The sequence below is a fragment of the Amblyomma mixtum genome, chromosome 8 (assembly GCF_055824585.1).
Source record: "Amblyomma mixtum isolate Tamu chromosome 8, ASM5582458v1, whole genome shotgun sequence".
NCBI lineage: Eukaryota > Metazoa > Arthropoda > Arachnida > Ixodida > Ixodidae > Amblyomma > Amblyomma mixtum.
The window spans coordinates 128,189,440-128,217,403 of NC_143019.1; the positions used below are offsets into that span (position 1 = coordinate 128,189,440).

General features: G+C 49.8%; 1 protein-coding gene, 3 non-coding genes and 2 pseudogenes across 4 annotated transcripts; 1 reads left to right on the top strand and 5 right to left on the bottom strand.

The window, feature by feature from the left end:
* Nucleotides 1-3,298: 3,298 nt before the first annotated feature.
* Nucleotides 3,299-5,747, bottom strand: LOC149334299 (uncharacterized; annotated as a pseudogene).
* A 1,229-nt stretch (nucleotides 5,748-6,976) lies between these two features.
* LOC149334300 (uncharacterized) lies at nucleotides 6,977-10,667 on the top strand (annotated as a pseudogene).
* Nucleotides 10,668-16,209: 5,542 nt separating this feature from the next.
* On the bottom strand, nucleotides 16,210-17,398 carry LOC149334301 (uncharacterized). The gene has a single exon (XM_089556233.1). The coding sequence runs from the start codon at nucleotides 17,251-17,253 to the stop codon at nucleotides 16,210-16,212; it is 1,044 nt and encodes a 347-aa protein (XP_089412359.1). The 5' UTR covers nucleotides 17,254-17,398.
* A 128-nt stretch (nucleotides 17,399-17,526) lies between these two features.
* TRNAT-UGU (transfer RNA threonine (anticodon UGU)) lies at nucleotides 17,527-17,598 on the bottom strand. Its single transcript has one exon. It is a non-coding gene; the product is annotated as a tRNA-Thr (tRNA).
* A 68-nt stretch (nucleotides 17,599-17,666) lies between these two features.
* Nucleotides 17,667-17,738, bottom strand: TRNAT-UGU (transfer RNA threonine (anticodon UGU)). The gene has a single exon. It is a non-coding gene; the product is annotated as a tRNA-Thr (tRNA).
* Nucleotides 17,739-22,944: 5,206 nt separating this feature from the next.
* Nucleotides 22,945-23,016, bottom strand: TRNAT-UGU (transfer RNA threonine (anticodon UGU)). The gene has a single exon. It is a non-coding gene; the product is annotated as a tRNA-Thr (tRNA).
* Nucleotides 23,017-27,964: the final 4,948 nt, after the last annotated feature.

The following is a 27,964-nucleotide window of genomic DNA, read 5'->3' on the forward strand; positions in this document are numbered from 1 at the left end:
AACTTGTTGTTCTTCAAAGAACAGGGGGAGCATACGATGAATAAAGCCAAGGACGAGGTTTCAGGTTCACAATCTCGCCTGCGGTGTTTTCTTTGCGAGAAGACTGGGCACAAGGCGGCGGATTGTCGGACGAAGCCGAAGCAATCGTATTGCACCTGGTGCCGCGAGGTAGGACATGATGCCCAGTCATGCAAAGCTAAGAGGCCAGGAGACCGTGAGGAGTCCGCCTGTTACATGACACCTCGATATTCACATCCCGATAGCACTGCAGTGGTAACGCGCGTAGAGGGCCAGTTGGGGGAGATGGTCTGTCCTTCCAACCCGGTGGAAGTTGCTATGCCAGTGGGGCACGGCGAGGTGTTCGGCCAGCCTGGTTCGGTGTTACGGGATACGGGCAGCACCGGCATTGTTGTGCGTGAGTCCCTTGTACCAGCAGCGGCGCTTACAGGGAAACAGGCTACATTATTCTTGGCCAATGGGACTCGTGTAGAAGTTCCGGAAGCGGAGGTGGTGATTTCTTCTCCATACTTCTCGGGTAAGGCCATCGCGCGCTGCTTGTCTACACCCTTATACGACATTATAATAGGCAATGTCCCCGGGGCTAAACCTCCATTCTTGGTTGACCCGCCAGTTCTCACTGATCAGGCAGTTTCCCTTGCCATGACGGGTGCGGTCGATGTTCCTTCCCTTATGGTGACAGCAAAGGTTTCAGAGAGTAGTAAAAGCCCCACTCTGAACACTCTCCACTTGTCACGGCCGGAGTTTCGCCTCAAACAGGAAGAAGACCCGACCTTAGAGGTGTGTCGCAGGAAGTTGGGGCAAATATTTCATGGCAAGGGACAGACCACCCACTCTTTTGACACAGCTGACGGTGTTCTTTTCCGAACGTACCAAGTGTGTCCTGGCCGAGTCGTTGAGCAAGCGGTGGTACCGAAGGGCTTACGCACGCAAGTTCTTAAGTTGGCACATAAGAGTGCATTATCCGGCCATCATGGAATACGGCAAACAATAGCTAGGGTGCTCAGTGAGTTTTACTGGCCCGGTGTACAGGCTGACATTAAGAGTTATGTCAGATCGTGTGATATGTGTCAGCAGACTGTGTCGAAGGCAAGGGAGAACAGAGTGAATAACATCGTAGGACGGGAACATGTAAAATCAGGGTGGAAACCGAGGTCGGTTTGGAGAAAACGGTTTCACAAAGGAAAACGGAAGTACTAGCCGAAAAAGTTCTCGCGACGGTGAAGTGGTTTGATGTGAACAATGGAATACGGAAGAATGTAGCCCACACCTGTTGTTGGAATTGTTTTTGTTCGTTCATGCTTGTTTTTGAGTGTCGGCTATCTACTTTTTATGCTTTCCGTGTTTCTTCGCCCTCTATGGACGCTTTACGTTGACTTTCCATGTGCTCTCTGTGCTGTGTGTGCGAAGGTCGGTGAACGCTTCGAACATTGACGACCGTCGTATTGTGTGTGGTGTGTAGTGTGAGCGCTGTGGTGCGGTGTTCTGTGTTGCGATCGTCGAACGCGTCTGGTGTCGCTCTCCTGAAGTCGAGTTCTTTCCCTTGGAAAAAACTTCCGAAGAGGGGGCCTTCTGTAAGGAGATAGCGCCACCCAGCGGCGTTCGTGAGGAGAAGAAGACAAAGCACGAGGAGCGCGTGCTGAGGGGTACGCCGGGACAGGTCGAACAGACGTGGCAGAGAAGAGAAGAGCGCGGTGGGCGACGGACGTGGACGAGTTCTGCTGGCTCCCCGAGTTCCGGGCTTGGGCCTTAGCCGCAGACGTCCGGGCCACCAGACCTGGACTTCCATCGTCGAGAGCCTCAACCACCAGGCTCAGGCGCTACTCTTCTCTGTCCATCCGTCAGCTGCTCCACACAGGCCGCCTCTGGCGCCTACGTGACCTTTTTCCGGGATACCAGACCTGGAAACCGTGCCGGGAGCCCACGAACGCTGACGCTGCGGTAGCCTTGCATCGACGTTGGAACGCCAAGAGACTCCTTGACTACCCGACACCCAGCCAGTCCTCTCCGCTCGTTGCTCGAATAAGACAAGTAGTGTGACTTTCCTCTTTGACTCTTTTTTCTGCATTTTTCGTAAGCACCTTGTTCTGTTTCCCCGTGTGTTTTTCCCGTGTGTTGTTGCGTTGTTCTCATGTTCCTTTCCTTTTTTTCTCGCTCATATTGAAATTGGTTTCCTTTTTGATAAAATCCGCCTCGTTTATTGTTTGTACTTTTGTGTTTATTCAAAATAAGACCTGCAATCTCACAGATCCTCACAGTATGCAAGACATGCGCCAATTATGTCAGTGAAGCTTCTCTAGAATCTATCGCTATAGTTCAAAACCTATCTCTTATGCACTGCGCCCATTGGTGTGTAGAAACAGCACTCAACCCCAACATAAATTTGCGTCGTCAGCTAGCTTACTCGCGTCAAGCGACCTTCCTCCCAGAGAAGCAGAGAGAAAGAAACCCTGAAAGCATTTATTCACCAAGTTTTGCGATAGATTACGATGAAGGGAACCATTACTAAGCAGAGGAGCATGCAATAAAAAGTTTTGAGCCGCTTTTAACATGAGTTAAATCTCGATGACGGTTATGTCAAGGCATATTCTGCATACCACCGCGGGTTCTGGGAGACCCATTGGAGCTGTCCTTCCTACGCATGTTTAATCTCCGGACGAACAAAACTCTTGAAAATTCCGCAAACCACTGCGTGGAGGAGCAGCTTGAAAATTTAATATATAGCACACCTCCCTCAACTGAAAGTATATAAATCTGTTCACTTCTTTTGTAGTTAATTTCAAACTACCAAGTTTAACAGAATTGCTGAAACGCAACGGGTGATTTCTATCTAAGCTTGTTTGGCGTTCTTTTTTAAGTCTTGAGCTATAAATGCCCCAATACAAGTGAGTGCAATGGATGTTAAGAAAACTGAGCAGACGCGGTCAATGACACAGCGTCTTGGTTTCGCACGTTTTGAAGAAACAAAGATTATCAGCAACGGTAATAAAATATAAGCACTCACCTGTTCGTCTGGGTCTACCTATATGAACACAAACTATCACCCAAGCAAACATGGAATCATTTATTGAGTGGCTATGAAAACACAATAAAGTTACAAATATTTCTGTTAATGGGAACGTGAACATTATTGGCTTTTTTCAAAGAAGACATCTGTGTAAAATAGATTACTGTAATTGACAAAACAGTTGTGATTGCATATATACATAATAATATTAATAATTTATTGCTCCAAATGTCTAAAAAGAAATCTTAGAGCTGTTAACTTTGATTAGGTTGAGAGATGCAGAGTTCAGGCTTCGAAGCAAAACTTTCGCAGAACTTCATATTCCGGCTTGGTTACGCAAGGCTGACTCCAGCACAAGTTTTGCTTCCGTGGCCACTAAAATGAGGGCTCGGATTTTGGCGAAGATGAATTTGGATCCTCACTCTGGCATACGCAGCAGTCAGCATTTTTCTTATTCGCTCTTTGTGAGCCATGCAAGTCTTCACAGAGGGCTTGTCTATCTCTTCAAGATATGCTATCAAAGAACGAAGTGGCGACTTCATGGTGAAAAATGTGTCGGTACACCATGAATTGACGGCGGTAAAGTGCTCTTCATAGTTTTTCAGTGTTTTCATTACATCTCTGCTGGGATATATGAGGTTTCGTCCATCCCTGACGTATTCCTTGAGTGCAGTGAGGGAAGCATACTCATCGTCAGGGTTGCCAAGGAGAGCAGCCTTGCACTACGCACAGGTTATGAATTTTAGGATTCCTTTCAAAATAAAACATCCAAGGAAAAACAGGATACGGCACTCGGTTGACGTGAGCTCTTCAATGAACAGGATTTCCGAATCATTGATTTCGTCGACTTCGTTTTCTGTACCTTCCTTCTTGGCGTGTGCAAGCAGATCGACAAGGCAGTCACGATCGTCAAGTTCGTAACTTGTCGACCTGGGAGTGTGAAGAAAGTGGCTGACGCTGATGAGTCGAAGTGCACACTTCAAGTCGTACGCAGTGGGCACTGGCTTCATGAGCCGCACCACAGAAAAAAGGTTTTCTAGGCAGTCTTGCAACAGTCTGCTAGTCAGAACGAATTCATACCTTTCACTGCCAAGAAGCACTTCTTGAAGGCGAAGGACCGCCGTTGTCGAAATTAGGACCCCTGCTTGCGATGGCTTCCACTGAGATCCAGTGCCCATTTTCAGTTCTCTGATCGTGTCTATTGCCATACGCAGTGTGTCCAAGGCGGCATGATATTTAGTCATATTCCTGCGGCTTAGCGCCATGGTGGAATGACGCGATGACATAAGGGCGTACCACCTAGAAACGAGGTCCATAAACCACGCTGTTGTTTCGGCCTCTGGCTCAATCACTCCTTCTTTTATTAGGAACCGAATAACTGGCGGGGCTTCGCGGAAAAGCTGGACAGCGACTCCAACTTTCATCTTTGTGAAGTGTCCGCCACTAATGTGGATTTCTGATAAATTTGGTGCTACCTTAAGTTCATTGGCAGCGTCATAGTCGAAGACGGCCTGTATATGCTCTAGTTTCACCTTCGAGGAAGTCAGTCCGTTCTTGCTTACTGTATCATCACTGAGTGTGAACACTTTACAGTTTAGAAGCTGTCCTTTCAGATTCTTAAGGACATGTGCTGGGTCAGAGATGAAAAAAAGTTCCTTCCCGTCTAAGGTTGGGTGGGGTATTGAGCACGAAGTTGTCGAATGGCGGTGACTCGAAAAGCCAAATTCTCTCCACATGCGCGATTTGCTGCACCCATGTCACAGGTGACTACCCGTACTCTTAGAGAAATCTGGCTGCATATCTGGACTATTTCCAGGACATACGTTTTGAGTACAGAGCCGTCCACGTGCCTACCAGTAAATTCATAGGCTATGACTTGCTTCCATCTTTGGTTTACCCCACCTAGCATAAACACCAGAGCATGGTTGGCTGCTTCTTCAGGCTTCGAGGGCAAGGTCGTTCCTCCCAAAATCACGTCTTCTACACGGTCGAGCTCAAATCCGGGTGCTATCTCCATTTCATCTAGAAAGAGAACACAGTCTTTTTCCACGTCCTCCATTCCCTCTGCTTTCGACCTCATCACGTCGATCACTTCGCGCAGGATACCTGGCAGAGACTTTAGGCTCTGAATTCTTCTTGCTAACGTTCTGCTTGATGGAAGAGGGTAGCCAATCTTTCTGAGCGTTTCATACCCAGTGGTTCCACAAGCAAATTTAATTTTTAGGCCTTGCTTTACTGTTTGCGCTGACCATGAATTGCCACGATTCTTGTACCGAGAAAGGACACGAATTTGGTCTTCATTTAAAAACTTCGTATTTCGTGAGAAATTAGCTGCCTCTTTCTGCAGCTTGCGATTCTGCTTCTCTAGTTTTTTGACAGTGTTCTTAGACTCTGTATGGTAATGTTTCAGCTTATTATTGGCTGCTGTGAGATCTGCTATCTTCTTCCTAAGCTCTGCTGCCTCAGAATCAAAGGGTTGGGTCGCACGAACCACTGCAGTTTCTTGAGGCCGTACATCCGTGGCGGCCGGAGTAAGTTGTTGACTAGCATTGCTGTTTTCTGTACCCACCAATGTCTCATTTATCACTCCGTCTGACGATGAATCTGCTGGAGGATACTCTTGCGTGTTTAAGGGAAGGCCGCTTCTCACGTCTGGTGAAGAACCTTGTGCGGCAGCGTTTGATCTCCGCTTATAGTACGCACGTATGTCTAACTGCGGCATGCGCTCAAATTTAAGGAACGTCACTCTACAGTTAGACGTGTGCCTCGCGTCAGTTACACGTTTGCGTGCGTGCAATCACGATGCGCTCAACGCAAGCGCCCTTATGTCGAGCTTACTGCGGCCATACGCTCGATTGCGAACCACAGCACAGCGTAGCTTGAAAAAAAAAAAAGGAAAACTCAGCAGCTATTGAAAGCACGTCACTGACCCGTCTGATCGATGGCGTTGCGTTAAATTTCGCCCGGCCAATTCTGTGTAACCAAACCTTCCTCCGGCCCGCGTCGGTTTTCGATGATGGGATCGCGAAGAACCGCTTTCCACCGTCGTGACGGTTCTTGCACCCGAAGGCGCAGCAGCCCGTCATGCCGCACAGATAGACGGCTTGAAGTTAGGTGACTGACACACGTTCCGAGCAAAACAAAAGCCGCTGTTCTTCACAGCAAGCAAAAGCGCAGTGTCCGCAATGACACCTGCCGAACCTACAGTGCGCGGTTGGAGCGGACAATATGGCGTCCGCGGCCGCGAAAAGCGCGGGTTTAAAGGACTTTTGCGCGCGAAACCATCGACCAATGGGAAGAGGCGACGGGCGCAGGAGAGGGAGAGGCGGCGTTCTGCAAAGGTTGTCGCTACTTTAAAAATTTCCAGGGGCTTTACTGTAATGCAGCCGACAGCGCCACCACACAACAAGCCCGGCGCCTGGGTCAACGCCGTGAAATATGGAACGCAGATGAGCGGTACGGACAGGGCTGCCTCCTCCTCCCCTCCCTCCTGCCTCCCTGCGGCGTGCAGTGCCGGGCAAACCAAAATAGCAGCTCTTCAGGGCAAAATTGAGATGCTGCTCCAGAAAATTGCGCTCCTAGAATCGCAATAAAAACAGCCTTATCACTCCCCCTCGCAACCGGCTACCGAGGCAATGGAGAGTGAGCCCGCGGCATCGAACGCAGCACTGAACTCGGAAGCTGCACTTGAGGTCCGTCTAGAGGCCCGCATGAAGGCCCGTTTCAATGCCCTAGAAAGTCAAATTTCCGCAGTAATCACATCCTCGATCGCACAAATTACCGAAATTGTACCCACAATCGTCGCACAGCACATCGCACAATCTTCGCGAGGCGTCCGACGAGGCAGCGGTCTAATCAACGACGTGTCTGGCCGCTATCCCAAAACCTCGCGTCGTGCCATGTAAACTTTAGCAGAAGACGATGACAGCTCCTCGCTCTCCGGAATAGAGGATGGCCCCCTCACCGCGAGTACGGGCTCCGGAGAAGCGTCCCTACAGTCGCCCTCTAATTTAACTGACCATGGCGGACAGGCCTCAAATAAGGCGCTCTCCTGATACCAATTCGGACACCCCCATCCAAATTACCCAGTGGAACTGCCGGGGATTCCGTTCCCGCGCCAAGCTGGCGAACCTACGGCTCTCCTGTCAACATTCGATTCACTTCCTGCGGTGGTTGCCCTCCAGGAGCTAGGGAGCGGCGCAACTCTTACAAATTATGTTACGCTCCAGCAGGACCCCTCTACCTGCATCTGCGTGCACAAAAATTACACAGCCAACTTGGTTGATTTGGACCTCAATACTGCATAATCCTATGTGATGGTCACTCTTCTTCCGCTTAGGAAAAAAACGTACCCCTACATATACTTAACATCTATTCTTCGCCCAAGATAAAAAAAATGTTACTTTCGCAGCCCTCCTCAGTCGCGCCCTGAAGGCTGCGGGCAGGGACGCCCTGGTGATCGTGGGTGACTTCAACGCTCATATCACACTCTGGAGGTACGTGCGTGAAGAGAAGCGCGGACGCAAGCTAGCGGAACTTGCGTCCACGCTGGGCCTGACCGTTCACACCGACCCTGCACATCCAACGCGGGTGGGTAAATCCGTGACTCGGGACACGTGTCCGGACTTTACCTTCACCAAAAACATAAGACACGCAGAATGGAGCAACACCGAGGAAACCCTCGGCAGTGACCACTGTATACTCAACACCATCGTCAGAACCAAACCACTCGCAAGATCCCACGCCCAAGCCCGCCTGCCTGACTGGAGAAAGTTCCGGCACACCTACACTAATTCGGCCCCTATTTACGAACAAGGCTACCACGCGTGGTCACAAGAATAGGTTACACATCTTCGTTTGGTAGAAACTCAAGTTCAACTATCATAGGCCACGCCGGAGGTAGACAACCACCTCCTGCACCTCTGGGAGGCGCGGCACAGCCTCGTCCGCAGATGGCGGCGCCAAAAACATAATCGCAAACTCAAAATTCGCATAGCCGAGTTCACCCAGCGAACGGCTGAGTATGCGGCCCAGCTCGCCAACTCGAATTGGGTGGACCGCTGCTAGGCAGATGTCTAGCCGGAGCACTTGGCTTCTCTTTCGCGCTTTGATCGATCCGACTAAAACTAGAGCCTAGGCACAAAAACATCTCCAACGGGCTATCCATAGCTTTAGCGGAGATACCTCAAAATTAGCATGCAAATTACGCGATCACTACCTCTGCATCCAACAGGCCCCCCGAGGGACAGCGTACTCGTATGCAGGTTCTGAGAACGCGGAACTGGATCGACCGTTCCGGCTCCACGACCTGAAGGCGGCCTTGAGTAAAATGAAACGAGGAACGGCGCCGGGAAGGGACAAAATAACTGTGAAATTACTTGCGAACCTTCCCGACCCGGCCTATGAGGCGCTCCTCGCATACATGAACTCGATCTGGCTAGGTGAGGCACCCCTCCCAATCGAATGGAAGGCCGCCCTGGTCATTTTCATTCCTAAAGCCGGGAAAGCCACAAACACGGGCAACCTCCGCCCCATCTCCTTCACGTCTTGTGCGGGAAAGCTGATGGAGACTATGGTGCGAGACAGGCTGTCTGAGTTTTTGGAAAACCTAAATGCATTCGCAGACACCATGTTCGGGTTGAGCCCGCACCGGTCCCCGCAGAATGTCCTGCTTCAATTAGACCGTGAAATTGTGAATCCCGTCGAATACCCCCTTAATGACAACGTAGTACTCGCCCTCGATTTGAAGGGGCTTTCGACAATGTAACACACGAGATCATTTTAAAGCAACTCTCGCAAACCAACTGTGGACACAACACGTTTCAGAACATTAGACAATTTCTCTCGGCCGGGCAATCGTATATCCGGATACAAGGTAAACAACACAGCCCCTACCAATTAGGTACGAGAGGAACCCCGCTGGGCGCGGTCTTCTCACCCCTACTATTCAATTTGGCAATGATGAAACTTCCAGCTCAACTGGAAAGTGTCGAAGGCATACAGCACGCGCTCTATGCTGACGACATCACCATCTGGGCTAAGCAAGGATCGGTTGGAGACATTGAAGCCAACCTGCAGCAAGCGGTGGATATTGTGGACGCCTACGCCCGCCACTGCGGCCTTGAATGCTCCCCGGCCAAATCGGAATTTGTGCACCTTCGGCCCTGGCCGAAGTGCACTACCGAAATCGAACTGTCCTTAGCGAGCGGACCCTTCCCAGAACACGCTGAGATCAGAGTACTGAGTCTCTTTATGAATAAACACCGCCGTGTCGACACAACACTGGCCAAATTGCGCAAGGTGGGGGACCAGGTGGGCCGCATAATCCGCTGGGTTTCCCATAATCGCGGGGGGTTATGGTGCAAAGATTCCTTGCGGCTGGCGCACGCATTCGTAACCAGTCGAGTCTTGTACTCGACTCCTTACCTCCACCGTCGCAAATGTGACGAGAAAGCCCTTGAGGTGGTTCTCCGTAAGATTTACAAGCGTGCCCTCGACCTCCCGGTCACCACGTCCAACCAGCGCTTCCTGGGTGTGGGTATGGTCAACACCTCCGTGGAGCTCCGAGAAGCACACTTGACAAACCACTACAGAAGACTCTCAAAGAGGCCTTCGGATCGCCGCCTGCTTGCCGGACTTCACATCCAACACGCAACACTGACGGAGGAGCTCGTGTGCATTCCCGAAATCTGGTGATACGCCCTGCACGTACGCCCTCTTCCGGCCAACATGACACGAGAAGACCATAGTGGCCGGCGCCTCGCGCGGGCGGGAGCCTTGGCACGCTACTATGGAAACAAACGCGGAGTATTTTACGCGGACGCCACCGGCCCACACAATGGGGGTTGGCACACGGCCGCAATCGTCCACCAAAACACCGCAGTGAACAGCGTTACGTTCAAAGCACAAGACATTACTCATGCGGAAGAGGTGGCAATCGCGCTCGCCGCCGCCGATCAGGACTCGCGGGTCATCATTACCGACTCGCGAGGGGCCTGCAGGAACATCGAAACGGGCTTTATTCCTTATTTGGCATACCGAATACTTCAGAACAGCAATTGTCTCGGGGCTCCCGCGTCCCGCACCATAGTATGGACTCCCGCCAACGAGGGAGTCCATACTATACTAGTCCATACTCCCGCGCACATGGGTCTCGAGGGCAACGAAGCGGCCGACGCCGCTGCCCGCGCGCTCACTCTCCGGGCATCACCCTCGCCTCCCCCCGATGCGGACTCCGACCCCAATCCAGCTTTTACCCTCAAGTAAATCATCCAATATTAACAATTCGGTCATGCAATCTTTCATAAGCCCTGCAAGAGCCTCAGGAAGGCGGAGGAACGCTTACTCCTTCGCCTTTATACTAAAACACTGCTGTGCCCGGCAGTCATCAAACATTTCGACCCTGCGTGCACAGGGGAGTGGCCGCACTGTAGGGAAAAGTCCTCGGACCTTTACCACATGGTGTGGGCATGCCAATCAACCCCGCACCTTCCCCCCTATCCCCAACCCTACCCGGGAGGAGGACTGGGAGGCGGCCCTGCTCGGCTGCTCTGATCTGGTCGGCTGCTCTGACCTGACCTGACCTGAAAAGGCCCTGGTCGGGCGCGCCCAAGCAGCAGCTACAGCCAATGGGCTCCTGTAATGAGCAGCCCACCTAGCGTTTGTTAGGGACGGACCCTTAAGGACCGATCCCCTCACTCCCTGTAAATATTGTTATATATAATTTTTTTCAGTCAGTCTGTCAGTCCCGCTCGTCTCGTTCAGGCGCAGTGGGGGCCGTGCGGGGACGCAGGAATCACGGTGGGAGCGGCGAACAACGCAGCGAGCATCAAAGGCGCGTTCGCCGCGAAGCTTCCGGCTTGCTGCGTTATCGTTATTGGTTATAGAGGAAAGAAAATGGGGCACTAATTGTTTCAGATCTTGGTGGACACCTGAACTGCGCCGTAAGGAAAGGGAGAACTGTGTGAGCCAACGATGGAAGAGTCATTCGGTGCGGAGTCTGTGCTGGCGTAAACCACCACGGCAAGTTTGTGGTGTCAACTACACTCAAGGGCACGAGAAACTCACTTGCGTCTGCTGTGTCAGCAGAAGGGTCACAAGGGGGACGTGCAGCTGGATCAAATTGTGAAGGGGGGGGGGGGAGGGGAATTATTCCCCTGGCTAGCAGACCACTGTTGTATAGTAGGGACTAGGACTACACGCGCTATCGAGGCTTTCGCAGTGTCTGGACAGGGCACAGAGACAAAGACAGTGATCAAGGAATGTCCAATGCGAGGGGTGACTTCATTCGTCGCGCTTCCGCGGCTGGAGCGAAAGTCAGACGGATACGAACCCGATGGGCACGGCTGAACTATGCATCCCTGAGCACACGAAAAAGAACTTGTGCTTGCAGTTTTCCTTTTTGTGAGCGGTTTGAATGCGTTAGTTGCGTTCTTTGAACACAAGATGACAAGCTACGGCTCAGTGGAAGTTTCTGCTGGGTCCTGTATTGTAAATTGTTAGGACCAAGAACTTTCTTTTTAGTTGTTATGTTTATAATTTTCCCTTAGGAAGAAAGGAAGACAACAGTGAAATGTAAATTTTCTTTTTTGCCAAGCACTTAAATCAGTCTCACATGTGTAGTGCGCTGTCACGTTACGACAAAATGTGGTGTTTTCCAATTCCCGGTATTTGACAGTATTCATTGCGTCTGTTGAGGGAACTTGGGGTGCGATTTTGCACGGGGCTTTTTTTTACAGCTGTTAGCCGATTGCGTTCACAGACTCTCACGGAAAGGAGCCGTCAGCGCATAGTGTACTGGCACGCGGCTTGAATAACAGGACACAGAGTTATTATCTTCTAGTTTCAAAGCAGTCTCAACTTCGAGATGGCAAGCTTCTCAGCAATGTTTCCTCGGAATTATCGTTTAAGGGCAAGGTGATGAAAATTTCGATGTGAGACAAACTCCTTTAGCTGACAGAGGGTATTGGTGTGACATAGCTTTTCGTTTTTCTATGAAGTTTGATTTGTAGGACAAAGCTTTGAGAGACAACGCCTTAATCGTGCTACGTGGCGATTTGACTTTGGCGGTTTTGAGGTTGCGTGTAGACTCGCTTTATAGCCACGACTATTGCTGTGAACTCGAGAATTTTCGGTTCAATTTTATGCATACTACCTATTTTTATTGCATAGAAGCCTGGCGGATTTCGGGTTAATTTCTGGCACTGCTTGAGGAGTGGCGCTAAGTTGAGTGGTTGGTTTCGACTAGCGCCTCCACTGTGCGAGGTTTTGGACTGTGTTGTGTGCTCTGAAGTATCTAAAATCCTGTTTCCGCGGCCCTTCTGGGCCACTGATACCGCTCCTACGGAGCCCTGCATCCTGCGTCCGTTCACGGGCGTGGCCCGAAGCCGAATCACCACTGAGCTATCGCGGCCGCTCTAATGAGCATCATCCTATCAAGAGAAATGGCATAAATCTCTTCCTCACCGTTAAACCAAAAGCAGGCAGGCCTTTAATGAGGTTAGAACTCACTACCGCTGGTTTACGAGACCAGCGCTCTACCACTGGGCTATGGCTTTTTTTTTCTTTATTACCGACTCGGCCGGACAAACAAAACACAGAAATACAATTACATGACAATAAAAGCACTGGTCAGTTTCTAGCTAGTGCACGATAATAAATGGGTTAAATGATTTTAGTTGGTCGAGGACAGGCAGCCAATCAGGTTGAGGATCTTGCTGTCCGAAAACTTCCAGTTTATAGATGGTGCTTTCAATGAAATACTGATAAGCAGGATGCACAACAACATGTTCATGCCTGCCATCCATTCGCGTGCGCCATAGGCTGCAGAGCAACATTAGCAGGTCGCAAGGCACTTCACCTGGTTCTGTACATGGTAGGAAGCGTATTCCAAAAGGCGTCAAGGGTAACTCTTTTTTCAGGGAGCGTTTCAAGACATTCCAAAGAAAAACAGCTTCATGACAGTCAAGACAGATATGTTCTATAGTTTCCACTTTTTTGCAAATAAAGCATTCTACTGACTAAGGTACACAAAGGCCTTTACTCTGCAACCATGGCTTCACTGGGAGGGTTCCAGTATGCAACCGAAAAAAAAGAAAGAACGCACTGAAGGCTTCATCAGAATTCCTTCGAATCTTTTTAGCTCCTCTCGTTCAGGACCCAAAAGATATGCACTGCGATAAACAGGCACTGGCAGAAACACATCGAGCAGGTCCTTATACATACTTTTCCTTTTTACAATGGCTAGATGCTCATCGGAAAATTTTGACCTCAGAATACCGACTGCTCAAACTTCTTCCAAGAAAGCACATAACCCACTACGACCTGCAGACATGGACGACACACCATAATCAGGCAGTGATTCTGACAATCGCACTTGTATAACAGTTCGCAGAAAATCTATCTTGACGCAAGAAAAAGAATCTAGTCACTATCTGTCTCAGAGATAATTTGATATCCCTTGCCTACCGTTCCGCACCTTGTCGAACAAATTGCATCGGCTGCTACGTTCCCATGTTGACGACCAAAGAAACGTTGCAAACACTCTGTGCAACCTTTGCACTGAAGTCCTTGGCAAAGTTAACGCTTGCAGAACATAAAAAATCCTCGCTATTAAAAACATGTTGCACACCGTAGCTCTTCGAAACATGTAAATGTTGTGACTGCCCCATTTGCTTGTCTGAGCTTTGACTCGTTCGGCTTCATGGACCCAATATTCCTTGCTTTCTCTGTAGTTGGTTAGCGGCACGCCAAGGTACTTTCCTGGCGTGTCTACCCACTTCATTCGACAGAATATTTCTGGCGTGGCCTACCAGTTTCTATGCGAAAAACCAAAACATTTCTGCCAGCTTATCGCACAGCCACTTGCATCACAAAAATTTACCGCTTCTCTCACCACTTCTTGCACGCTTTCCTGGTCTCTGCAGAACACTGCTATATGATGTGCATGCGCCAATACCTTCACTTCATTATGACAAAAGGCGTAACCTCGAATGTTTTGCCTACTTAACAGCCTTAAACAAAAGGGCTCCAGGTAAAGTGCAATAGGCAGTGGAGAAAGAGGGCAACCCTGCCTCACTGGGGACAAGACAGGAATACTATTACTCAAGCGCTTAATTATAAACCTTGATGCACAGCCATTATACACCATTTTCACGCCATCAGTGATGATACATCCAACATTCACATGCTCCAAAAGCGCGAACAAAATTTCATGCACAATTTATCGAACGCCTTATGCAGGTCTAGTTGCATCATGGCGACATGACCCTCCGTGGCATCACAACTTTCAAGGACACTCCTAGCTACGTGTACATTAGTATAAATGGTTCTGTCTTTTATGCCACAGGTCTGGTGTGGGCCAACAAGGATTTTAATTACTGTTTGGAGTCGTCCGGCTGGCACTTTCATATACATTCTGTAGTCTAGGTTAGTTAGTTATTGGGCGGTAAAACTCAACTGAATGCAACCTACTCGGGTCATCCGATTTTGGGATGAACACCACGTGGGATGTTCGAAATGACGGCGGAGTTAACGTTCTTTTATAACACTCGCTTAATACGCTTTGTAATGCTATTGCCATTTTTGTTTTGAAAGCCTTGTAAAGTGCGGCACCGAGGCCGTCCGGGCCAGGCGACTTGTTTAAGCTCAGCTACTGTATTGCAGCCTCGATTTCTGCTGCCTTTATAGGCTCCTCAAGCACCTGCGCCAGGTCATCCTCGACTCTTGGCATCAGCGACAGGAATGCAGTTTTGTAATGTTCAACATCAGGCGTTTTAAGGCTTAACAAGTTTTGGTAATATTCCAGAAACGCCCTTTCAATCATCTCAGAATCGTAAGTTAGGTCATTGCGATAACAAATTTCCTTCATCTCTTTCGAAACTGCGTACTGTTTTTCGTCGCTAAGCACCCTTTTTGTGGGCGTCTCCCCAAGCTAAAATCTTTCGCTGCGCGCCCTTATCACAGCACCTCGATATTCAGTTTCATCTATTAGTTCAAGCTTAGTTTTGGTCTCTTTTATTTCTTCTCTGTACAACCCCTGCGTGAGGCCTTCCATGCTGAGCATGAAATCAAGCTCGGTACGAAGTTGCTTTTCGTGCTGTTTTTCTTTAAGCTTTAAAACACATGCTCTTTCTATAGCAGCCACTTTCGCATCGCATTTAAATTGTTCCCATGTTTGTATAAAGTCTGACTCTTTTTCTTACAAGCTGAGTCTTTTAGTTTCTTGCTAAACTTCTCATCCTGCAACAATGTGTCATTAAATTTTCATAATTCCCTACTAAACTTGACAGTCCTTTTCCTCACCCAAGTGTGACCACGAGTAAAGAATGATCACTGAAGATGACGTGCACAGTCTGGTACTGGGAACACAAGGGCGCAACCTCCGAAGGAACATAAATTCTGTCCAGCCTTGCATGACTATCGCCTTGGAAATGCGTGTACTGTGCTTGTTCTCCACCGTGCATAACAATGCCAATATCTTCCAGTTCTGCCTGGTTAATCATCTCGAATAGCCACTCGGCACTCGTGTCCCGCAGGGTTTTGTTCGTTGTTCTATCTTCAGGTCTAAACACACAGTTAAGATCTCAAAGACACGCTTTTCTGTCAGCAGGAAAGGTTGAACACGGCGAAAAAAGACACCTCGTCCGGGAATTCTATAATGCTGCATATACACACAGAGCTCTCCACTCTATACCAGAAAAGTAAAAATCGCATGCTACCATCCGGCCACTTTCACAGGAAAAAACAGTTTCCACGACGACTTTGCAGTTTCGAGTTAAAACCAGACACCCCCCCCCCCCCCCCCCCCCGACTTTTCGGTTGCATAGCCCACGCGAACACTGAACTGTGCGCGGTAAATTTAAACCATCGCATCTGTCAAGTCTTCACTTTCAATTTTTGTCTCTTGAACAGCCAACAGATCGATTTCGTTTTCGAACAGGAGACGCTTAAGCTGATTTTGCCTGCTTAGCGCAGAAAGACCTCTCACGTTCAGTGTGGCAATACGGAAGCTAGATGCTATTTCAGACGCCGTCTAAATGGTTGGGATTCGCCGTTCTCCAACTCACATCGGTTTGCAGCTGACCTCATCAGAAATCATTGCAGTTTACAAAGTGCGGTGGTGTCAGCACTCAATACGAACGAAGACCGGGTTACCAAGACGAAGACCCAGCAAGGCACCTCAGCTAAGGCGGAGGAACAGCCGACGAAGTCCTACGATCAGGAGGGACGTTCGGCCTGGGCTTGTAGGCCGCGCGTCGAACAGGAGGCGCCTTGGGGAGAGCTTCCTCATGGTCCGTTCCTTCGTAGCTCGTCGCATTGTCATCAGCTTCGTCGTGCGTCCTCTTCGCTGGCAAAGTTGACGCCGCGGGCACCTCCGTGTCAATGTCCTTTTCGCCAGTCGGCTTCAAAGCCGTCTCAGGTGCTACAACCCTAACAACATCTGCTTTTCCCACTCCCGCCTCAGTTCTGGTGCCAGACAGAGATAGTTCTGCTGAGTTGGAAGCCCCATGTTTGGTGGGAAACGTTGCTTTTTCTGAGGCTATGCTTTTCGGTACTGTGTCTTCCCAACTCTCACGGGTCGCCTCTACCGCATAGACTTCGTCCATAATATGCTCCTCAGCAGTATCGCTACGACCAGGACCAGCTACGGTAGCATATGTTCGCACGCACTGGGCGTCGTCGTGGCCGAAGCGACGACAGAGCCCGCAACGTGGCACACGGCACCCCCGACGTATGTGTCCGGTGCCGCGGCCCCGGAGGCAGAGTGGAGCTCTGCCAGCAACGTGGACGAGCTCCACGTCCTCTCCAACACGCAGCTGGTGCGGTAAGTCCTCGATCGTGAGGCCCACCTTCAGCTTCAATGTCACTGAGCGCGTAGTAGACGACTTGTCGACGCAGCCTTTGACTTTCCGCATGTACCAGGTTATGTCGGTCACTTTTCCAAAAGCCGACAGAGCTGCCTTCACGTTGTCATCTTTCACGCCGAACAGCAGCCAGAACAGCTTCAGCGTGACGCCCTGGCTGCATGGGCCAATGAGCACACAGCGGTGGTCCTTGACGTTGAACGCCACCGCCTGTAGCATTTTGTTTTTTCCTTCTTCATTGCAGAATGTTATGGCCCAAACATGATTCATCTGATATGCCCCGAGGGCAACCACTTCCGGCAGCAATGACAGACGCTCAAGAGCGTCACGGAAGTTTTCAACACGGTATGGCCTGGCTCGCATGTCGCCATGCAAAAAAAAGAGTATGCAGAACACTCGAACCTTTTGGCAAATGCGGAAAAATCAGCTGGTAGTCCTCGTTCGGTTTGACCGTACTCCTGATAGCGCGGCCCGGCTGGGTTGTTTAATCCGCTCCTTGGGAGCCCATGATACACACGTCTGTCACGCTCGGTAACCGGAAGTCGAATTCACCATTGAGCTATAGCAGCCGCAGTTCAGGCCGGTTCGTTCTGTCACACAAAGTTATAATCTTCCTCTGGGCCAAAACAAAAGCGAAGCCGCCAGTGAGGTTCGAACTCATGACCGCTGGTTTACAAGACCAGCGCTCTACCACTGAGCTATAGCGGCCACAGTTCAGGGCCGATTCATTCTATGGCACAAAGTTATAATCTTCCTCTGGGCCAAAACAAAAGCGAAGCCGCCAGTGAGGTTCGAACTCACGACCGCTGATTTACAACACCAGCGCTCTACCACTGAGCTACAGCGGCCACAGTTCAGGGCCGATTCATTCTATGACACAAAGTTATAATCTTCCTCTGGGCCAAAACAAAAGCGAAGGCGCCAGTGAGGTGCGAACTCACGACCGCTGGTTTACAAGACCAGCGCTCTACCACTGAGCTACAGCTTTTTTTTTCTTTATTGCCGTCTGTGACATCAAAACAAAAAAGGTGCAAATGATAAAAACATCAGTCTAACTTGGCTGACGTATCAGGGCTTAAAATTTTCTCAATGCGACCAGTTGATCAAATACAGTAATCCATTCAGGTGGGTCAGCTTGTGCTCGGTACATTTCTCTCAAGCTCGCAACTCTTTCAATAAAGTTTTCGCGCACCGAGCGAACGTTAACATCCGCGTGTCGCACTTGAATCCGTGTCCTCCAGAGGCTGTGGAGGCCCAGAAGCATGATTAAATCATACGGTACTCCTGCTTCATTCTGAATTGGCAAGAATCTGATGCCGTAGGGGTCCAGGGGAAAACCTTTTTTGACTGTTCGTTGGAGGACATCCCAATAGAAAATAGGGTCCCAACAGCCCAGAAATACATGTTCTACTGTCTCGGGTTTTTTGCATAATAGACAGTTTGTGGTCCATGGGACAAAAATCCCCTTTTCGTGCAGCCACGTTTTAACAGGAAGTGTATTCGAGTGCAATTTAAAGAAAAAGGATTTCGTACATGGGTTCACAGGCATATTTTTAACTCTCTTTAATACATCGTGCCCTGGGCCTCCACGATAAGGTAACCGGTAGATTGGGGTCGGTAACATGGTGTCCACCAGATCCTTATACAGCTTTTGCTTTGACACTTTAGATAAGTACTCAAGGGAAAATCGCACATGGAGCAGCCTAAAAGAGAGTACAACCTCTCGCATGTAACCATTGACAGTGCCATACATATTCGCACAAGATGAGACGACAAATTCAGGAAGAAGTCTCTGCAACCGCACTTGGATAACAGTCATAAGAAAATTATCCCTTTGATTTCGAAGAAAGAAAAAACGCGAAACAACTTGACGCAGAAATAAATGCACAAGGCCGAGGCCTCCTTTTTTCACTGAAAGAAACAGATTGGTACGACTGGTTCTCTCCCAGTTTGACGACCAAATGAAAACAGCAAATACTCGATGCATCGTTTGAATACTGGCCCGAGATGCGCACAGCACATTCATCAAATACCATATTTTGGATACAAGGAAAAGATTGCAGACGGAGGCTCGCGCAAACATTGATAACTGCCTCCCTTTCCAGGCATCTGCTTTCTCCGTCGCCCTTGACATATCCTCATTCCAGTGTTCACTTGCATCGCGATAATGCACTAAGGGGACGCCGAGATATTGCGTCGGCAAAGACGACCATCGCATCCTGGAAAAGTGTTCAGGCATCGCTTCCCAGTCGCCATGCCAAAAGCCAGAGCTTTTGTCCCAGTTTATGAGACACCCACATTTGTTTGCAAAATTTATCCACCGAGCTGATCACCTCGGTAATGCTGCCTGTGTCTGAACAGAATACCGCAATATCGTCCGCATAAGCAAGGATTTTGACGTGAGTCGACTGCAATCGAAAGCCCGTGATGCTCTCACTTTTGATGATAGCTAAGCACAGTGGCTCCAAGTAGGCCGCAAACAGCAGAGGCGATAGCGGGCATCCCTGCCTTACCGACGAATGAACTGCTATCCTGTCTGTGAGGTCACCATTAACAATAATGCGCGTGGTGCAGTTTGCATATGCCATCTTGACACCTTCTGCAATAATACGGCCTACATTAGCGTGCTTTAAAATGCTGAAAATGACATCATGGGAAACGCGATCGAAGGCTTGTGCCAGATCTAGTTGCATCATAGCGATGCGGTCCCCGAGCACATCGCAACATTCCAGCACGGTCCGTGCGACGTGCACATTTGTGGCAATACTCCTACCTTTGATTCCGCAAGTCTGGTGCGGCCCAACCAATTTCGTAATGATGCTCTGCAATCTCTTTGCTAAAACCTTCATGTACAATTTATAGTCCACGTTGGTGAGGCTTATCGGGCGATAGTTCCCCACCAACAACCTCTTTTCTGGGACATCTGATTTCGGAATCAATACTATGTACGACGTGGTGAATGAGAGTGGCACTTGTTTTCTTTCATAAGCTTCATCTAGAACTCTTAGCAGTAACTGAGCGACTGTGGACTTAAATGCTTTGTAAAATTCGGCCCCTATTCCATCAGGTCCTGGAGCTTTTCCCGCTTGCAGGTCTTCGATTGCAGTCTCTATTTCCTTTGCAGTTATGGGCTGCTCAAGACGCTCCTTTACTTCGTCCTGAAGTCTCGGCAGGAGAGGCAAAAAGTCAACCAGGAAGGCCTCATTCATGTCACGCGTATGTCCAAGAAGCTCAATGTACTGCTCTTCAAATAGCTGCTTGATTGTAAAAGCATCACTCGTGACTTCATCTCCGTTCCTTATCTGCCTGATTTCGTTTTGGCAAGCATAACGCTTTTCGTCACACAAAGCTCGCTTCGTCGGCGTTTCACCAGCCCACAGTTTCTGTGTCCTTGCGCGTATAACGGCAGCTTTATACCTTTCAGTGTCTAAGCGTTCGAGCAGGCTTTTCACCTCCCTTAGGTCCTTGGAATACTTCCCAGGCTCGGAGCTTTCCATGCCTATTAAAAATTGCAGTTGTTCGCGAGCTGCTTTTTCTTCCTGTTTTTCTTCGTATCGCTTCAAGCAACTTTTTTCAATGGCCCTTCTTTTTATCCACTCCTTGAAATCTTCCCATTGAACCGCAACAACGCTGGGTCGCTCCTCAAGCAGCTTCTGCATTCCATCCGCAATATCAGTTACGAATTCCTCGTCCTCTAAGAGCTTTACATTAAATTTCCAGAGATTCCAGTTAAATCTTGTCTTTCTTTGCTTTATGCCGAAACTTGCGATCACTAGGCAATGATCACTAAAAGCTACAGGTATAACTTTGCAACTCGTGCAAAGAAACACGAGATCTATGGATGCATAAATTCTGTCCAACCTGGCCTGACTATTACGTAGAAAATGAGTGAACTGAGGTCGATTCCCTTCGGTAAATATACTGCCAATATACTCTAAGCTATTATCATAAGCCAGAGATTGAAGCAATTGAGCACTCTTATCATGCACAGGTGTACCCTTCACTCGATCATTAGCGGCACACACACAATTAAAATCTCCCAACAGCAACAACACTCGGTCGCAAACAAGGTAGGGCTCCAAACGGGTAGAGAGATCAAAACGCTCAGATTCAACATTTGGAGCATACACACATATAATGCGCCAACATAAATTGGAAAAAGAAAAATCTACAACAATAAGCCGTCCACTAGGGCAAGAAAAAACCGACTCGACAGTGATGCCTAAATTATTTCGGACAAATAATACGCACACACCCGAGGTGCCAACGGAATGGCAAACACAAACGTTAAAGGCTGCACGAAAGGTGGACACCATGCGATCAGTGGATTCCTCACTTTCGATCTTAGTCTCTTGGACTGCAACTATGTCAAGCGCGTTTTCAGCAAGCAGGCGGTTAAGCTGGCACTGACGCCGTCGTGCACCAAGGCCTCTCACATTCAAAGTTGCTACATGTAAAGCTGTTTCTAGTTTCATCGCCATGCCCTATGAAAAGGAGACTTGAGTCCCACAGTACCCCTCTTAGTCAGCCGAGCAGTGTTCTTAAACTCACTGTGCATGTACGGTGTCGCCTTTCCAGATATCCGCGTGCAGGCGTCGGGAACCCATGGGTAATTCCTTCGCCAGCAGTTCCAGATCCGCGCACACAGTCTGATGGGTACCACTCCTCACAAAAAAAACAAGGAAAGAAAGAAAAGCAAGAAAAAACACCACAAATGCACATTGCAGAACTACGGAGGCGGTTTCCCCGCCTGCCTTGTCTCGGCCATGACGTTCGGCCGCGGCTTGAACATTGGACGCCGGATTCCCGGGGTCTTCGACGGCGGTTCGTCGCTGCCACCATCAAGATGCGTCTTTTCGCTGGCGCTTTCCTCGCGGGAGCGTTTTCCAGCCGTTAGAGTGCCAGCCTCCTCACTGAAGTCCATGCCTTCGGTTTTGGCAGGTTCAGCGCTGTCCGGAGCTTCCGCCGCGGCTTCCGCCGCGGCTTCTGTCGCGCCCTTCGGCGCGCCATCGCCATCCTGTTGAAAGGCACTCTAAACTTGTACTACACTCGCCGGTACCTCACTTGACGTCGCCTTCTGCTTCGTCAAAACCGTAAGCGACGGCCCTTCCCTCGCTGCTGGTTGCCCGTCTGCACGGGCTGCATCTTCCGCATCAGCCTCGTCCATCAGCAACTCAGACGAGTCTACTCCTGCACCGGGGCCGGTAATGCTCGCGTAAGTGCGGGCACACTGTCCGTCTTCGTGGCCGAACCGTCGACAGGCTCCGCAACGCGGGACTCGGCATTCCTTACGGATGTGTCCCGTACTCCGACAGCGTAGGCACAACGGTGGTCTGCCCGGTACAACAACGAGCGCCAGCTCACCGCTAACGTTCAGCTGGTGCGGCAGGTCGTCCAGCCTCACGCCAGCTCTCAACTTCAACGTGACGAGTCTAGTAGACGAGCCTTTTTCTGACATACCACTCACGCGCCAGCGCTCGCGGGCAACTTCCGTCACTTTTCCGTACGGCGCAAAGGCAGCCCGAACATCCTCGTCGGGCACGTTGTTAGCAGCCAGTGAAGTTTCAGTCGCACGTCTTGGTTGGCCGGGTCAATCACCAAGCAGCGGCCTTTTTTCACTACCAGCTCACCGACACTAATAATCTTGGTCACCGCTTCAGCATCCTTGAAAGTGACGGCCCAGACGTGGCTCATACGATACGCCCCCATTGCGATAACATCGGGGAGCAGCGACTGCTCTGCTAAAGCGTCGCGGAAATCTTCCACCCGGTACGGGCGGGCCCTGATATCGGCGTGCAAAAAAACCGTATTCAAAACGAACCGACCTGTAGGCAGTGCTGGCAAAACAACCTGGTAAGTATTTTCCTGTTGACTGGCCTTGTCACCGCGGCCTGACACGGCCGCTGAAGCCGCTCCATCGGAGCCCTGCATCCTGCGTCCGTTCACTGGCGTGGCCGGAAGCAGAATCCCACTGAGCTACAGCGGCCACAGTTCAGGGCCGATTCCTTCTATGACACAAAGTTATAATCTTCCTCTGGGCCAAAACAAAAGCGAAGCCGCCAGTGAGGTTCGAACTCACGACCGCTGGTTTACAAGACCAGCGCTCTACCACTGAGCTATAGCGGCTTTTTTTTATTGCCGATTTTGACGTACAAATCAAGAGGTTACAAGAAATAAAACATGGCGGCCACACTTCGGCCGACACGACTTTAAAATTTTTTGAGCGACATTAATCCATCTAGTACAGTTATCCATTGTGGTGGATCAGGCAGTTCGTTGTACACATTTCTTAAGCGCACAACGCTCTCAATGAAATGTTCGCGAACCGGGCGAACAACCAAGTCCGCGTGTTCAAACTGCATTCGTGTTTTCCACACCGCGTGGAGGCCCAGGACCATAATGAGGTCATAAGGTATTTCCTCTGAGGGATTCACAGGCAAGAAACGTATGCCGTACGGATCCAGGGGTAACTGTTTTTTTAAAGTTCTTTGGAGTACATCCCAATGAAAGATCGGGTCCCAGCAGTCTAGAAATACATGTTCTATTGTTTCGGGTTTCTTGCATAAAAAGCAGTCAGTGTTCCAGGGAATGAAGAGTCCTTTATCGTGAAGCCAGGTCTTAACTGGGAGGGTGTTTGTATGTAACTTGAAAAAGAACGATTTGGCGGAGGGTAGTATAGGCATTTTCTTCACTCTTTTTAGGACGTCCTGTCCTGGGCCACCGCGATGTGGAGAACGGTACAAAGGTACAGGGAGCATGACCTCTACAAGGTCTCTGTAGAGTTTTTTCTTTGTAACGGTTGACAGATACTGCAGGGAAAAACGTACATTCAACAGCCTATACGATAAAACAACTTCATGCAGGTATCCAGTCACCCTTCCGCACATATTTTGAACAGACGAGACTACGAATCCAGGCAGAAGTCTATACAGTCTTACTTGTATAACTGTGCGCAGGAAGATATCATTCTGATCCCGTAAAAAAACAAAGCGTGCCACAATTTGTCGCAGAAACAAGTGAGCCAGGCCAAGACCTCCTTTCTTTACAGGCAAAAACAAATTCGTTCGACTGGACCGCTCCCAAGTCGAGGCCCAAATAAAAATAGCAAAAACCCGGTGCATTTTTTGAATGCTCATCCTCGCCGCACACAACACATTCATGACGTACCAGATTTTTGATATCAAAAAAAGGTTGCAGACAGTGGCTCTAGAAAACATCGACAGTTGCTTGCCTTGCCACCCGTTCGCCTTTTCTTTAGCCATCAAGGCTTGATCCCTCCAGTACGGTTCAGGGTCGCGATAATTTCCGAGAGGCAGACCAAGGTACTGCGTTGGCACCATTGACCAGGTGAGCCGACAAAAGGCTTCTGGTGTGTCCACCCAATCGCCATGCCAGAAGCCATGACTTTTATCCCAGTTTATCTGGGCTCCAGTCGCATCACAAAACTTTTCGACGACATTAGTTGCCTCTCTAATGCTATCTTTGCTGGCGCAGAACACCGCGATGTCATCCGCGTACGCCAGAATTTTGACTTCGGCAGCCTGTAGTCTGTAACCTGTTATGCGCGCATTATGTTCCATCGCCAGACAGAGTGGCTCAAGATAAGCGGCAAACAGCAGTGGTGAAAGGGGGCATCCCTGCCTCACCGACGACAGCACGCACAAGCTATCAGTGAGCTCACCGTTAACAATAATACGCGTTGTACATTTTTTGTACGCCATCGTGACGCCTTCCGTAATCACACTGCCCACATTCGTGTGTTCAAGTATGCAGAGCAATGCCTTGTGCGAGACACGGTCGAAGGCTTTTGCCAGGTCAAGCTGCATCATCGCGACGTGATCGCCCAGCGCATCGCAACACTCGAGCACGCTTCGAGCCACGTGCACATTCGTCGCGATAGTGCGGCCTTTAATGCCACAAGTCTGGTGTGGTCCAACCAACTTCTTAATAACGCCTTGCAGTCGCTTTGCTAGAACTTTGGTGAATATTTTATAGTCGACGTTAGCAAGAGTTATTGGGCGATATGAGCCTGGCAACAAACGTTTCTGAGCATCATCACTCTTCGGGATTAGCACGATATGCGAGGTTGTGAAGGACAAGGGTAGTCTTTTCTGGTCATACGCTTCGCTAACAACGTGATAAAGAACTTGGGCAACCTCAGACCGGAAGGTTTTATAGAAAATGGCCCCTAAGCCATCCGGCCCAGGTGCTTTCCCGACTGCCAGCTCATTTATTGCGCATTCTATCTCACTTGGTGTGATTGGTTGTTCTAGCTGTGTCCTTACTTCTTCGTCAAGCTTTGGCATCAACGGAAGGAATTCTTTTTGGAAACAATCTTTAAGGTCCCGTGGATGGCTTAGAATTTCTTTAAAGTGCTCGGCAATCGCTTGCTTAATTTCATTTCTGTTAGACGTGACGTTTTCACCTATAGCTAGTTGGCGGATTTCTTTTTGACATGCGTATCTTTTTTCATCTGAGAGAGCCCGCTTGGTTGGCATTTCTCCCGCCCACAGCTTCTCGGACCTTGATCTCACTACTGCCGCCTTGTACTTCTCCGAATCTATCCGTTCAAGTTCAGTTTTCACTTCCTTTATTCCTCTAACACACAGACCAGTATCGACATTCTCCATACTAACAAAAAACTTCAGTTGCTGGCGAAGCTTTGTCTCTGCTTCTTTCTGATTGCGTCGAATGACACTACTTCTTTCAATAGCCATTATTTTTACTTTCTGCTTAAAATCTTCCCAACGAATGGCGTAACTTTCTGGCTGGCTTGCAGTCAAATTTTTCAGTTCTTTCGTTACAGCGTCGACAAAAGCTTCGTCATGCAACAGCTGCGCATTCATTTTCCACAAGTCCCAGCTAAAGATTCGTTTCCTCTGCGTCTTTCCAAAGGCGGCCGTTACCAAGCAGTGATCGCTGTATGCGATGGGTTTCACTTCGTACTCGCTACACATGGGTATCAATTCGGCAGAGACATATAATCTGTCTAACCTTGCATGGCTGTCTTGCTGGAAGTGTGTAAACTGCGGACAAGTACCGCTGGCGAAAACGCTACCAATGTCTTCAAGGTCATATTCGTGCACAAGTGTATTAAGAGATTCTGCACTCTTGTGACGAACACGCGAATGTTTTGCGCGGTCATCAACATTGCAAACACAGTTAAAATCGCCTAGCAGTATTATCACTTTCTGACAGTTTAGGTACATCTCAAGCCTTTCAAAGAATGCCCGCCGCTCCATGTCAATATTCGGCGCGTATACACAGATGACGCGACACTCCAATTCCCCAAAGACGATATCAGCAATTAAGAGGCGTCCACTGTCACATGAAAATACTGACTGCACGAAGATTCCAAAGTTGTTGCGTATGAATATGGCGCAACCACCTGATCCACCAATCGCGTGAGAAATACACACATCGAAATGAGCACGAAAATTGGACACCATTCGGTCGGTGAGCTCCTGGCTCTCAATTTTTGTCTCTTGGATTCCCACTATATGTAAGTCATTATCTAAGAGAAGGCGACTAAGCTGACATTGTCGTCGTCTTGCTCCAAGGCCCCGTACGTTTAACGTCGCTACCCGTAGCGCTCTTTCGATATTAACCGCCATGGCTACACGGTAGAATGGTGCCCATTACAATAGCCCAAGGGTCTGTGCTCATGATACTGTGGCGATAAGCGCGTCGAAGGCCAGGAAAAAAAAATAAAACTCTAACCAACAAAAAAGGACAGTCCAAGTAAACTTGGCACCTCTTTCCAAGCCCGAACACGAAAAACGAACCGCTCAGGATGAGGGCCATGGCGTTTACGAAAACCCCTCCCAACCCACCTTAGCTAGACAAACTAAATTTACGGGGGCGGTTTACCCGCCTGCCGCGAATCGACCGGAATGTTCGGTCGCGGCTTCAAGGTAGACCTCCGCATACCTGGGGCTTTGGTGGGTGGCTCGTCTCCGCCCCCGCCGTCCTCCTTCGTCCCAACGCTAAGGGTCTTGTCGTGTGGTCGTTTCCCCGCCAGCAGGATGGCTGAAGCACTAAGGATGTCCATAACCTCGGGTGCTGAGGTGCTGGGAGCCGCTTCATAATCAACTGAGGTTTTCAGCTCGGCGCTCGGAGCTGTCGAAGAATCCTGCGAAGGCGGTTGTTGCTGCTCTGCAGTAACCGCTTCGGTTCCGGGTTGCTCCTGCTGCGGCAGTGGAATCACCGTATTTTCGGCTACCTCCGTTCTTGCACTTGCCACCGATGCTGCATCCTCCATGTCCGCCTCGTCCATGAGCAGGTTTGAGGCGTCGTCGGTGGTTGTCAGTCCTGTTACGCTGGCATACGTCCGCTCGCACTGGCTGCTCTCATGACCAAAGCGTCGGCACGCACTGCACTTAGGGATGCGACAGTCGCGACGAATGTGGCCCGTGCCACGGCACCGAAGGCAGAGCGGAGCCCTGCCTGGCACGACCACGAGGGCCAACTCTCCGGCGACGCTCACCTGGTGCGGCAGGTCGTCCAGCTTTACGCCCGGCTTCAACTTCAAGGTGACCAGTCTGGTAGTTGAGCCCTTATCTGCTAGGCCATGCACGCGCTACCGCTCTCGGCCGACGTCTGTGACCTTCCCGTACGGCTCGAAGGCAAACCGTACGTCGTCGTCGGGCACGCTGTGCAGCAACCAATGCACTTTCATGAGAACGTCCTGGTTGGCAGGATCAATTACGATACAGCGGCACTTTTTCACCAGCAGCTCACCCATGCCGACAATCTTTTTCACCGCATCTTCGTCCTTGAAAGTCACCGCCCACACATGGCTCATGCAGTAGGCTCCGAGGGCAATCACTTACGGCAGGAGCGATAACTCGGCGAGCGCATCGCGAAAATCTTCTGCTCGATACGGGCGGGCCCTAACATCACAGTGTAGAAAAACGGTGTTCAAAACAAAACGCCCTGTTGGCAAACTAGGCGTTCCTGTTATTCCTGTTACCGCGGCCCTGCTGGGCCGCTGAAGCCGCTCCTACGGAGCCCATGACACACACGTCCGTCACGCTCGGTGGCCGGAAATGGAATCCTGCTATAGCGGCTTTTT